The sequence below is a fragment of the Pygocentrus nattereri genome, chromosome 13, assembly GCF_015220715.1.
Source record: "Pygocentrus nattereri isolate fPygNat1 chromosome 13, fPygNat1.pri, whole genome shotgun sequence".
Classification (NCBI taxonomy): Eukaryota; Metazoa; Chordata; class Actinopteri; order Characiformes; family Serrasalmidae; genus Pygocentrus; species Pygocentrus nattereri.
The window spans coordinates 11,423,775-11,436,949 of record NC_051223.1 but is presented as its reverse complement, the minus strand read 5'-3'; the positions used below and the strand labels follow the sequence as shown (position 1 = coordinate 11,436,949).

Sequence of the window (13,175 nt, the reverse complement as noted above, 5' to 3'; positions counted from 1 at the left end):
GAAGACGTAGAATTGATGAGCTGCATGTTGAATAGGACAGAAGAACAAAGCAATGAAGGAAACACACCAAGGCCTACAGAGCAACCCTGAATAGAAGACCTGGAACACCACCCTTGTTTTTGAGGAATGCTGCTGTTAGAATGCAGGTGAGACAAGCGCAGTAGGATGCTTGAGAGGATTAGCATTGAACCTCAGACTCTCAGGAGAACCCGCCGAGGAGAACCGCTCGTTCGGATGTGAAAAGGTAACAGCTTTTCGTCTGTAACCTCCTCTGAGACATGGCAGTGCTATAAGATCACAAACTGTGTTGCTGTAACAGATTTCAGGGCAGTTTTCTGGCAGACTGAATATTAATTATTACTCCATACATATGTGCATAATTACAGTGTTCTAGACTCAGTGCCATCCGTCTCTAGATCTGCTTTACTTAGAAAGGAGGTTGTTTTAAATGTTCATCTATTTTACTGTTCAGATTCAGTATAAACTGTGGTTTATTAATATTGAAGTGATACATGTTCATGACATAAACTCCCCTTTGATGTCTAACATTACCTCATTCTATCATTGGTGGCAAACACTGTCCCACAGCTTTGAAGCCATGAAAACGATCTGAAAACAAGAATAATCAACAGAAGTGTCTGTGTATCACTTGTATATGGTAAATTGTGCCCAAAGTTTTAAAAAAGTTCATGAAATTTGGCTACAGATTTTTTTCTGCTGGACAAAAATAGCTCAAACTTGGCACCAGGCCATTTTGTGGCTCTGCCTACTCAACCAATTCTTGACATTTTAATAACTCTTTTGTTTTGAATCTCTAACATTAATCAAAGTTGGAATTTTGGAAGAAAAAAAAATCCAAAAATGAACTCAGATAATAATTTCTCTGAAAATCTCACATTTTACTTGCTCTGAATCAGATACCATCTCACATAAGAACAGATTTGGTGTCTTCCAGGTGGTTCTTAGGAGGCCTCCAGGTGTAATTTTAACCTGTTTTTTTTTTTTTTAACCCACCCTGGATTTTTACTGCTCCCTTCACTGCAGCTGTTCTTTAAGTTTCACTGAGCACAAATCTGAAAGCGAAATCTCTCAGACGATTTGGCTACAGGACCCAAATTTCTCATAGTACTTTTTAGTCTTTGGTCCAAGAAGGTTCCTTTTTTTTGGAGAACATTTGTTGTGTTTATGACAATTTGATCATTTCGCTTGAAGCAAGAAATTCCACGAGAAATGTTGAGAGGCATGTTAATGCTTGTTGGTTAACCAACATAAAACTATGATCATTTCTTTTTTATAAAAGTTTTTAATTCATGTTGTTTGGTGTGTCACAGGAATGACTTCACACATATTATTTCTAAGTGAAATAGCAATTTTGACTCATTTTTAGTTCAAATAGTAAAAATAACGTTTATAGTCTGTCCTGTAACTATGACCTGTAACTATCCTTATTTTTAAAAATATAAATAGAATTTTATTGTGATAATTCATTTTGTCCCAAGATATTTTGCCTGGGGCCTGAAAGAGAATTAAATTGTCATTATAAACAACAGAAGGCCTTTTGGAATAATTTTTGTATGGTTAGTGAAATCTCTCTCCTGAAAATTTTGGCTGGTTTTAAAATTGGAATAACTAAATATATATATATATATATATATATATATATATATATATATATATATATATATATATATATATATATATGTGTGTGTGTGTGTGTGTGTGTGTGTGTGTGTGTGTTGGCACCACATAATGAAAATGGTAAAGATACGCAGAGGTAGCTAAAGAGACTACAGTACATCAAAACCATTATGATTGCTAACCAGCAAAACCAATAAATGTTTTGTTTTGAATGCTGCTATACTGCTCAACCAGCATGACCTCGCTTAGTGACCAGCTAAATCAACACCAGACCGGTGGAAAGCAGCTTAGACCAGCCAGGAATTCATGCTGGTCTGTGCCAGGTAAACACACTGAGCTAAAGGCGGCGCCCATTTATTCATTATGAGCCACTATGCAGCTGTGAGGACGTCTTCCGCTGCGTATCTCCAACATATAATTTAATCTTTGACAGCTTTGTTTTGATAGACATATTGGGAAAAATCAGCATAAACCAGTTTAGAATTCATGTTGGTTTGTGCTATTTTGTCAGCAGGGCATCTAAATCTGTGCTTCTTGTTATCTAGACATCACACATGAGCTGATTGAAAGTCAGAGAGTGTTATTAGGGTCACTCTACAGAAACGTCTACTTCTCTTTCTCTTTAGGAGTCACTGGTGTTACCGATCCTCATCGGTATTCCATAAAATAAAGGAAACACCAGAGACATTTTTAATGAACAATGCATTTTACAGAACGGCTGCTGCAGAACATCAAACCACACGCTGTCAATCATGGAAGATCCACTAAAATATAAAATTTAGTCCATTTGTGTTCTATTTTTTAACAATGACTTCAGAATAAAGTCAGTCACACCAGTGACGTCACCTAAAAGCTTCATATGAGATCATGAGCTGAATGAGAAAATCTCTGAGAACTGAAAGACACAGTGGACTCACCATGAGCTTTTCTTCATAGATCCTCAGAAAACAGGTAGAAGGAAGTCGAGTGATGTCATCAGTGTGACTTTTATTTCAAAATAAGTTTTTGTTACGCAGTGACACCAGTGACACGACTCCTGAGGAACTTTCATTATATAATTTATATTACTTATACTATATACTTATTATATTGGCTTTTGTTTACTTTATGTCTTTTACAACCCTAATTCCAGTGAAGTTGGGACGTTGTGTAAAACATAAATAAAAACAGAATACGATGATTTGCAAATCCTTTTCAACCTATATTTAATTGAATACACTACAAAGACAAGATATTTAATGTTAAAATGGATAAACTTTGTTGTTAACGTTATTTTTGGCAAATATTCACTCATTTTGAATATGATGCCTGCAACACATTCCAAAGAAGTTGGGACAGGGGCAACAAAAGACTGGGAAAGTTGAGGAATGCTCAAAAAACACCTGTTTGGAACATTCCACAAGTGAGTGTCATGATTGGGTATAAAGGGAGCATTCCTGAAAGGCTCTGTCATTCACAAGCAAGAATGGGGCGAGGTTCACCATTTTGTGAACAACTTCATGAGTAAATAGTCCAACAGTTTAAGAACAACGTTTCTCAACATGCAATTGCAAGGAATTTAGGGATTTCATCATCTACAGTCCACAATATCATCAAAAGATTCAGAGAATCTGGAGAAAACTCTGCAAGTAAGCGGCAAGGCAGAAAACCAACATTGAACGCCCGTGACCTTCGATCCCTCAGGCGGCACTGCATTAAAAACCGACATCATTCTGTAACAGATATTACCACATGTGCTCAGGAACACTTCAGAAAACCACTGTCAGTGAACACAGTTCGTCGCTCCATCTACAAGTGTAAGTTAAAACTCTGCCATGCAAAGCGAAAGCCAGATATCAACAACACCCAGAAACACCGCTGGCTTCTCTGGGCCCGAGCTCATCGGAGATGGACTGACGCAAAGTGGAAAAGTGTCCTGTGGTCTGACGAGTCCACATTTCAAATTGTTTGTGGATATCATGGACGCCATGTCCTCCAGGCCAAAGAGGAAACGGACTGTCCAGATTGTTATCAGCGCAAAGTTCAAAAGCCAGCATCTCTGATGGTTTGGGGGTGTGTTAGTGCCCATGGCATGGGTAACTTGCCCATCTGTGAAGGCACCATTAATCAAATCAAATCAAATCAAATTTATTTATATAGCGCTTTTTACAACTGATGTTGTCACAAAGCAGCTTTACAAAAATGGGAATCACAGCACAGAGAATCAGACAAAACACTGAACATAATATACAGAATATACAGAACCCCCGTGAGCGCTGAGGCAAGGAAAAACTCCCTCAGAGCTGGAGGAGGAAGAAACCTCGGGAGGACCAAGACTCACATCTAAAGGGGGGACCATCCTACCACTGGTCAGACAACTTATAAGTTAAACATTGAAAAGTCAATTTTACATCCACGCAGTTCTAATATATTCAGGTGTGTATAATCAACAGTGGAAACAATTAGAGTTCATATAGATTTGGATGTGATCTGTAGTGGAGAAGCTGCGTTCCAGAAACTTCCATCAGTCTGGTCAATCAGGGGGACAGGGGGACTTGAGGGTGGGACATCCATCAGTATTGGGCCGGACCGGTGGACAGTCAGTAACTCGGAGGAAGGAAAGATTTAGGAATTAGTTTAGACTGTATTTATGAAGAACAGAAAATGTAAAAAATTATCAGAGTGTGACTAATGACTCCGGCAGGTCTGAATATGACAGCCTAACTAAAGGGAGAGAGCCAGAAGGTAACATAGACACGGAGGCTCCCTGAGACACTGGCATTCACCCACTCCACCGTCCACAAACCTGAGTGACTGCATGACTGCAAAAAAAAAAAATGCTGAAAGGTACATACAGGTTTTGGAGCAACATCTGCTGCCATCCAAGCAACGTCTTTTTCAGGGACATCCCTGCTTATTTCAGCAAGACAATGCCAAGCCACATTCTGCACGTGTTACAACAGCATGGCTTCATAGTAAAGAGTGCGGGTACTAGACTGGCCTGCCTGCAATCCAGACCTGTCTCCCATTGAAAATGCGTGGCGCATTATGAAGTGCAAAATATGACAATGGAAACCCCGGAATGTTGAACAACTGAAGTTGTACATCAAGCAAGAATGGGAAAGAATTCCACCTACAAAGCTCCAACAATTAGTGTCCTCAGTTCCCAAACGCTTATTGAGTGTTGTTAAAAGGAAAGGTGATGTAACACAGTGGTAAACACGCCCCTGTCCCTACTTGAACATGTTGCAGGCATCAAATTCAAACTGAGTGTATATTTGCAAAAAACAATAAAGTTTATCCATTTGAACATTAAATATCTTGTCTTTGTAGTGTATTCAATTGAATATAGGTTGAAAAGGATTTGCACATCATCATATTGTTTTTATTTAAGTTTTACACAACGTCCCAACTTCATTGGAATTGGGGTTGTAAATCATATATTCCTATAGTCATGTATAGATTATTGCAGTTAAAATTGCAGAAAAATATTTACCTAAAAATATTAGATTCTATATGATTGATTTAAAAAAGTATTTTGCTGAATTAAAGGGTCACGAAGGTTAAATTGTTATAGTATTAAATTGTTATATAAAACTTATAGTTTTATTTTAAAATGTAAATAAACTGTAACCCTGACATTTTTTAAGTGTTATTCAAATTCAGATTCAGATTCCTTTATTGATCCCAGGGGGGAATTGCAGTTGTTACAGTTGCAGCCATTTATGTAAAAATAAACACTTTACTAATAAGACAATATAGAGAAATTTACAGCATGTACACCAGATTTAAGTACTTATGAATATAGTAAGGTGGCGGTGATTTTGATAGTAATATGAAACATCAGGAGTTATTGCACACACAATTCTGTTCAATTCAAGTTTTGTGAATCACACAAGTTATAGAGTTTAATGGCCACAGGTAAGAATGACTTCCTGTGGCGCTCTGTGGTGCATTTTGGTAGAATGAGTCTTGAGCTGAATGAGTTCTTGTGTCTCATCACTGTGTCGTAGAGTGGGTGGGAGCCATTGTTCATAATGGCCTTCAGCTTAGACAGCGTCCTCCTCTCCCACACGGCCGTCAGCGAGTCCAGCTCCACACCCACAACATCGCCGGCCTTGCGGATCAGTTTGCTGAGTCTGTTGGCATCTGCCACCCTCAGCCTGCTTCCCCAGCATGCAACAGCATAGAGGATAGCACTCGCCACCACAGACTCATAGAAGATCCTGAGCATAGTCCGGCAGATGTTTAAGGCACCTCAGAAAATAGAGACGACTTTGGCCCTTCCTGTAGAGGGCGTCAGTGTTCTTAGCCCAGTCCAGTTTATTGCCAATATGTACACCCAGATATTTGTAATCATCCACAGTGTCCACACTGACCCCGCTGATGGACACAGGGGTCACCGATGCCTTGTCCCTCCTCAGGTCCGCCACCAGTTCCTTTGCCTTCCTTTGACATTGAGCTGCAGGTGGTTCCGCTCGCATCATGCAACAAAGTCCTTCACCGTCACCCTGTACTCATCCTCCACTCCCTTGCTGATACATATATCTATTATATATATATACATTATATATATGTAAACGCTAGGGACAGAAAAATGAACGTTTCTGTAGAGTGACCCATTAGCGTAGAGTACCAGTGTTCTGCCTTGTGTCACATTCCTGACTGTAATAGATTCTCTTCAGTATGAATTTAGACACATAACCATCTCCCCTGTTGAGCCATGGCAGTGCTTTGTTTTGATATGCTGAAGCACCCCTCACTGAAACCATTAAAGTGGCCTGTTGTTTCCTGTGCTGTCCTCTTGGTGGCAAGACAGGGAAAAATGAAAGCCACAACAGAACCATATTAGAACAAATCCCCCCCAACCTCACCGGCTGAGCAATAAGAATCAAAGCCAATTACAGTAGAGAAGGCGAGGCCCAGCGTGAATGTGTAAAAGACAATGATGTGGAGTGGAAAGGCAGGGGAAAGCTCTTTACTGCTCCAGGACTGTGTGGGTGTCGAGTGTTTCCATATGTTTAAAATTAGATATCGTTGTTGTGGGAAGAAAACCTCGTACCTCCAGAACGATAACTTTACAGAAGGAAAAAACCTGCTTTACTTTTAATGGAAGTCAGTGGAACCAAGATTTTATCTAAGTCAGTTTGGACTTTTGGTCCATTCTTGATGAAATTTACAGACAATATAAAGAGTAACCGGTATTTTCAAATTATGTCAAAAACTGGAAAATGACAAAAATGGAGATACAAGGTTTTGTGCCGACAACAGCAATATATATATGTACATAGAGGTGGGTAATCCAGGTCCAAAAAGTAAAAACCCTCCCCAGGATTTTGTTCAAACTGCCTTTTTACTTTTTGGAGATATGAGGTTTTGTTCCGACAGAAGTGTCAGTGGGATTCACTTATGGATTGAAGTGTCAGAGCTTTTTGACAGGTAAAAACTCTGCAGGACCAAAAAATATGGTTCTTCAAAGGTTCTTTAGTAAAGGCAGCAGTTCTATTTAGACCCTTGAACACTGCATGTTTAACTGTTTCTCTGTATGGTGAAATGGTTCTTCATATTGATGGAGAATTGTTGTATGTGGCTCTATATAGGACCAAAAAACATTCTACTGTTGTGACAATGTTAACCGTTTTTGGTGCTTTATAGATCCCATTCTACATAGAACCCTTTTCAAAAACAAGCATATATCATATTTTAAATGACAATTTAAGTATGCAAATGGTTCATGGGTTCATATGTGTGAACGGTTCTATCTAGAACCATTGGGCCTCATTCACCAACCGTCCTTTTTCTTCTTTCTTAATTTTTTCTTAAAATCCACTTTTGACGAAGGTTCTGACTCACCAGTGTTTCCTATGTGGGATTGTTCTTAGGTAAGAACAGAGTCTACACATTCAAGAGCTCAGAGGTGAGAACAGTTCTGCGCTTTAAGAACACGACATGAATGTGACGCAGACTTTTTCTTAGGACCTTCATCAAGAACACACATAAGAACAGACTTCGGAAGATGTTGGAGAATGAGGCCTGATGTCTTTACTCAAGAATCATTGAAGAACCATTAATTTTAGAACTAACACTCTAAAATGAAAATTCTACAGTATATTTAATATCCGTTCATGGTGGAGGGATACATGCAGGGTGTTATGAGGCAAAATAGTCCCCAGAGAAAGCTTATTATTTCATATTTATCCCTGTACACCTCTCACTCTCTGTTTGCCAGCCTTGCGGTGCTGTAGTCATGCTTCTCCAATTCCCAACTGAATTCCTAAGAGGCAAATACATCATCATTTATTTCCGTATGAAATATGAGCTGTGAATATTGTAATGCGCTGCAATGTAAAATGCTGATTAAATTCAGTGATTATAACAGACGTTTATTATCTTTGCTGGAGAGCAATCAACATTCTGCCCAGTTTTAACACATAAAATATGGTTGTTATCCTTTATTGCTCAACTCCTCCAGCCTGGCGAAGCTTTAGAGTAAATTACACGCTGCATCTGATACAACATGAACTGCAGAACTTTAACTACCCCAACAGTAACGTCCGCTCAGACGCTGCTGACAGGAAAGGAGGGAAGGAATGTAAATTACTGTGTCATTTACACAATTCTGTTTTGTGCAAAAAGCAGTAGGTGCTCTCTTAATGTGATACGAAAGCAGCGGTGGACGAAATACACAAACCATGTACTCGAGTTAAAGTAGAGATACACAAGGTAAAATATTACTCCAGTAAAAGTAGAAGTTCCTCCCTTTAGACCTCCACTTGAGTAAAAGTACTAAAGTATTTACCTTCAAATGTACTTAAGTATCAAAGTAAAAGTACTAAAAGATTAATTATGGCTCTGATGTCCTGTTATCATTTTTATAACAAGACTGGCTTCATGAACTCATTTTAGGTGGAAAAACTCCAGTGTCTCTCTTGGTAAACCAGTCTTTTAATAGAACATCATTAATTAGTGACACTGACGTCTATTAAAATGATCATAAGCACAAAACACTGAAGGTAAACAGTTTCTATCAGGTAGACACAGGGGGAACATGCAAACTCCACGCAGAAAGGACCCTGGTTACCCAGCTGGGGAATCGAACCCAGACCCTTCTTGCTGTGAGGCGACAGTGCTACCCACCATGCTGCAATGCCCAACATGTTACAATTTTTATTTAATATCCATCGATACTGGAGGGAGACATGCAGGGTGTTATGAGACAAAATAGTCCCCAAAGAAAACGCATTATTTCAGATTTAGCACTATTTCATATTTATCACTGTGTACCACTCACTTTCTGTTTGCCAGCCTTGTGGTGCCAGCCTTGTGGTGCTGCCATCATGCTTCTCCAAATATCTCATACTGTCTTTACATTATTGCTACAACTGGAATATCCTTTGCTTTACAGATGACTCAGATCAAGCTAACAGCCTCAAAGTTACTTAGAACTTCTTTATTTGTGAGCTTATTTACCAGTAAATATAAATACAGAATACTGTCTGTGTTTCAACAGCGTTGCAATAGCTTATCTACTCAAATAGCACCAAATACGTACCAAATATTGCTTGTTGTTTCATGGAAGCTGCTCGCTCTGAAGTTCTCTGTCTTTCTTTGTTCTGCAGGCAGGATGAGCACATTTGTGACCCTGGCGGAGGTGCTGGAGTCACAGGGAGCTCCTCTGGAGGAGGGTGAGGTCTGGGCCCTCCTGCTGGGTGCAGCAGAAGCCTTGGTGGGAATCTCCAGCAAAGGTACAGAGATACTTAGACGTAGTGTTGTAGTACTCGACTCTGGTCTAGAGGCATCTGCTCATTTTGAGACACCCCGATCAATGTTTGTGGGTGGGGAGTATTGTGGCAGGCTGGGTGGGGCGGGTTCGGAGAGTTATTGGCTGCTTTTAGAACAGATGAGCAACAAATGAGCTGCGGAGAAAACAATTAATGAAGTCAAGGAAGATCCAGTAAATAACTATTTAGATAAAATCAGATTTTTGTTCGATGAAAGCTCTTTGACTTTTTAACCGGTGCTACAGCTTCAGTCTATGTTTTGGCTTTAAATTAATTTCAGCTGGCTTGTAGATGTCTGATAGAGTAATTAGGTGACTATATAATGCTGACACACATAAAAAACATTGGGCCTTACTCTCTAATATAGTCCTCAGTTTGCTTTTAAAGGTGTTTTTGATGAAGGTTCTAAGACAAAGTTTCCGTCAGATTCATGATGTGTTCTTAAAGCACAGAACTGTTCTCCTTTGGTCGGCATGGCTTGTGGTTGAAGGCGGGTATAGGTGTGCATGGCGTGTGGTTGAAGGCTGTTATAGGTGTGCATGGCTTGTGGTTGAAGGCGGGTACAGGTATGCATGGCTTGTGGTTGAAGGTGGGTACAGGTGTGCATTGCATGTGGTTGAAGGCGGGTACAGGTGTGCATGACGTGTGGTTGAAGGTGGGTGCAGGTGTGCATGGCGTGTGGTTGAAGGCGGGTACAGGTGTGCATGGCATGTGGTTGAAGGCAGATAAAAGTCGGCATGGCATGTGGTTGAAGGCGGGCACGGCGTGTGGTTGAAGGTGGGTACAGGTCAACATGGCGTGTAGTTGATGGTGGGTACAGGTGTGCATGGTGTGTGGTTGAAGGTGGGTACAGGTCGGCATGGTGTGTGGTTGAAGGTGGGTACAGGTGTGCATGGCGTGTGGTTGAAGGCAGGTATAGGTGTGCATGGCGTGTGGTTGAAGGCAGGTATAGGTGTGCATGGCGTGTGGTTGAAAGCAGGTATAAGTGTGCATGGCATGTGGTTGAAGGCGGGTAAAAGTCAGCATTGCATGTGGTTGAATGCGGGCACGCCGTGTGGTTGAAGGTGGGTACAGGTCGGCATGGCGTGTGGTTGATGGTGGGTACAGGTGTGCGTGGTGTGTGGTTGAAGGTGGGTACAGGTGTGCATGGCGTGTGGTTGAAAGCAGGTATAAGTGTGCATGGCATGTGGTTGAAGGCGGGTAAAAGTCGGCATTGCATGTGGTTGAATGCGGGCACGCCGTGTGGTTGAAGGTGGGTACAGGTCGGCATGGCGTGTGGTTGATGGTGGGTACAGGTTTGCATGGTGTGTAGTTGAAGGTGGGTAAGGGTCGGCATGGCGTGTGGTTGATGGTGGGTACAGGTTTGCATGGTGTGTAGTTGAAGGTGGGTAAGGGTCGGCATGGCGTGTGGTTGAAGGCGGGTACAGATGTGCATGACGCGTGGATGAAGGCGGTATAGGTGTGCATGGCGTGTGGTTGAAACCGGGCACAGGTGTGCACGGTGTGTGGTTGAAGGCGGGTACAGGTCAGCATGGCGTGTGGTTGAAGGCAGGTACAGGTGTGCATGGTGTGTGGTTGAAAGCGGGTACAGGTCGGCATGGCATGTGGCTGAATGCAGGTACAGGTCAGCATGCCGTATGGTTGAAGGCGGGTACAGGTGTGCATGGCATGTGGTTGAAGGCAGGTACAGGTTGGCATGGCGTGTGGTTGAAGGCGGGTACAGGTGTGCATGGCGTGTGGTTGAAGGCGGATACAGGTGTGCATGGTGTGTGGTTGAAGGCGGGTGCAGGTTTGCATGGCGTGTGGTTGAAGGCGGGTACAGATGTGCATGGCTTGTGGTTGAAGGCAGGTACAGGTCGGCATGGCGTGTGGTTGAAGGCGGGTACAGGTTTGCATGGCGTGTGGTTGAAGGTGGGTACAGGTGTGCATGGCTTGTGGTTGAAGGCAGGTACAGGTGTGCATGGCGTGTGATTGAAGGCAGGTACAGGTGTTGATGGCATGTGGTTGAAGGCGGGTACAGGTGTGCATGGCTTGTGGTTGAAGGCAGGTACAGGTCGGCATGGCCTGTGGTTGAAGGCAGGTACAGGTTTGCATGGCGTGTGGTTGAAGGCAGGTACAGGTGTGCATGGCTTGTGGTTGAAGGCAGGTACAGGTCGGCATGGCGTGTGGTTGAAGGTGGGTTCAGGTGTGACCTGATGTTATGGAATGCTGAACTTTTTTATTAAATGAAATAATTTGGTAATATGTGAACATTATTTTCTCAGTCCCAGCAGTTCATATATGCCACAGCCCATTTTGAATGTCATATTTGCATATATCTTCCTTGATCAATGATCAACCCCTCTATATAAACCTAAAAAAGGGTTCTTTAGTAAAGAAAATTAACACTTTGCATGATTAAAGAGTTCTTTACATCTTGAAATGTTTTTTCAGATTGCAAAGTGCTGTAGACAGTTCTATATAGATCCCGTTTAAAATGGTTCTTTATAGCACCAACAAGGCTTCTACTATTGTCAGCTCTTTTGATGCTATTTAGAACCATTTTCAGAAAAGGTTCTATATAAAATCCTCTTCAGCACTCTGCAGAATCAAATCAAATTAAATCAAATTTATTTGTATAGTGCTTTTTACAACGGATGTTGCCACAAAGCAGCTTCACAGAATTCCAGAAAAGACAAAGTTTTAACAAGAATGTAAAACCCAGGGGTGACAATGGCAAGGAAAAATTCCCTCAGAACTGAGGAAGAAACCTTGGGAGGAACCAGGCTCACCAGGGGGGATCCATCCTCCTCTGGTCAAACTACCTACAAGTGATTATACAACTAATATTAATAGCAGTAGTATTGGTAGTAGTAATAGCTAGGAGTCTGTGAAAACATCAGTGTAGGGTGGGCAGCTAGTCCAAGGTAAGTGGCAGTAGCTGGGGCGTGGGCAGCTGGTCTGAAGTGGGTAGCAGGAGGGCTCGACAGTCAGTCGTCCTTCAGTGTCCAGCCAGACATGTGGGTGGTTGTATACTCGGAAAAAAGGCAGGGAGAGGGAATTAGTTTTATTCTGTCTGTTTGTTTGTAAAACAGGGAATGTAAACATTTACAGAGTGTGGCTAATGACTCCGGCAGATCTGACTATGACAGCTTAACTAAAAGGAGAGAACCAGAAGGAGACACAGACACGGCAGCACTCTGAAACAGTTCGGCATCCCTCCGCTCCACCGTCCACAAACTTGAGTGACCGCGTGCAAGCAGCGGGACAACAGCACCATCGTCTCAGTTTACTATAATTCCCTGTGTCCATGGACCCCTGGAACTGCTGCCTTTATCTAAGGGGGAACAATTAACTACCAAAAGCTAAACTGAACAAGTGAGTTTTCAGCCTAGTCTTAAAGATTGAGACTGTGTCTGAGTCCTGAACATTTTCTGGAAGATCATTCCAGAGTTTGGGGGCTTTATAAGAAAAAGCTCTTCCCCCAGCTGCAGCCTTATGAATTCTAGGAACTATTAATAAGCCAGCACTCTGGGATCTGAGTAGTCGTGATGGCTCATAATGGGAAATAAGGTCTTGCAGGGACTCAGGAGCGAGCCCATGTAGGGCTTTATATGTCAATAAAAGAATTTTATAATCAATACGGAATTTTACAGGCAGCCAATGAAGTGATGATAGCACTGGACTGATATGATGAAATTTTCTAGTTTTAGTGAGGACCCTGGCTGCGGCGTTTTGGACTAGTTGAAGTTTGCTTAGATTCCTGCTTGTACATCCTGACAGTAGTGCATTACAATA

At 41.7% G+C, this 13,175-nt stretch overlaps 1 protein-coding gene across 2 annotated transcripts in view; it reads left to right on the top strand.

Moving 5' to 3' along the window:
• Positions 1–13,175, top strand: part of frmpd2 (FERM and PDZ domain containing 2) — a 63,542-nt gene continuing 50,367 nt past the window's right edge. The window contains exons 1-2 of one of the 2 annotated variants that reach the window (XM_017714333.2): positions 1–146; positions 9,237–9,362. In XM_017714333.2, the coding sequence (XP_017569822.2) occupies positions 9,242–9,362 (121 nt within the window). In that variant the 5' untranslated portion in view covers positions 1–146; positions 9,237–9,241. Of the gene's footprint in view, positions 245–9,236; positions 9,363–13,175 lie in introns of both variants that reach the window. The other variant, XM_017714332.2, reaches the window with a different exon arrangement.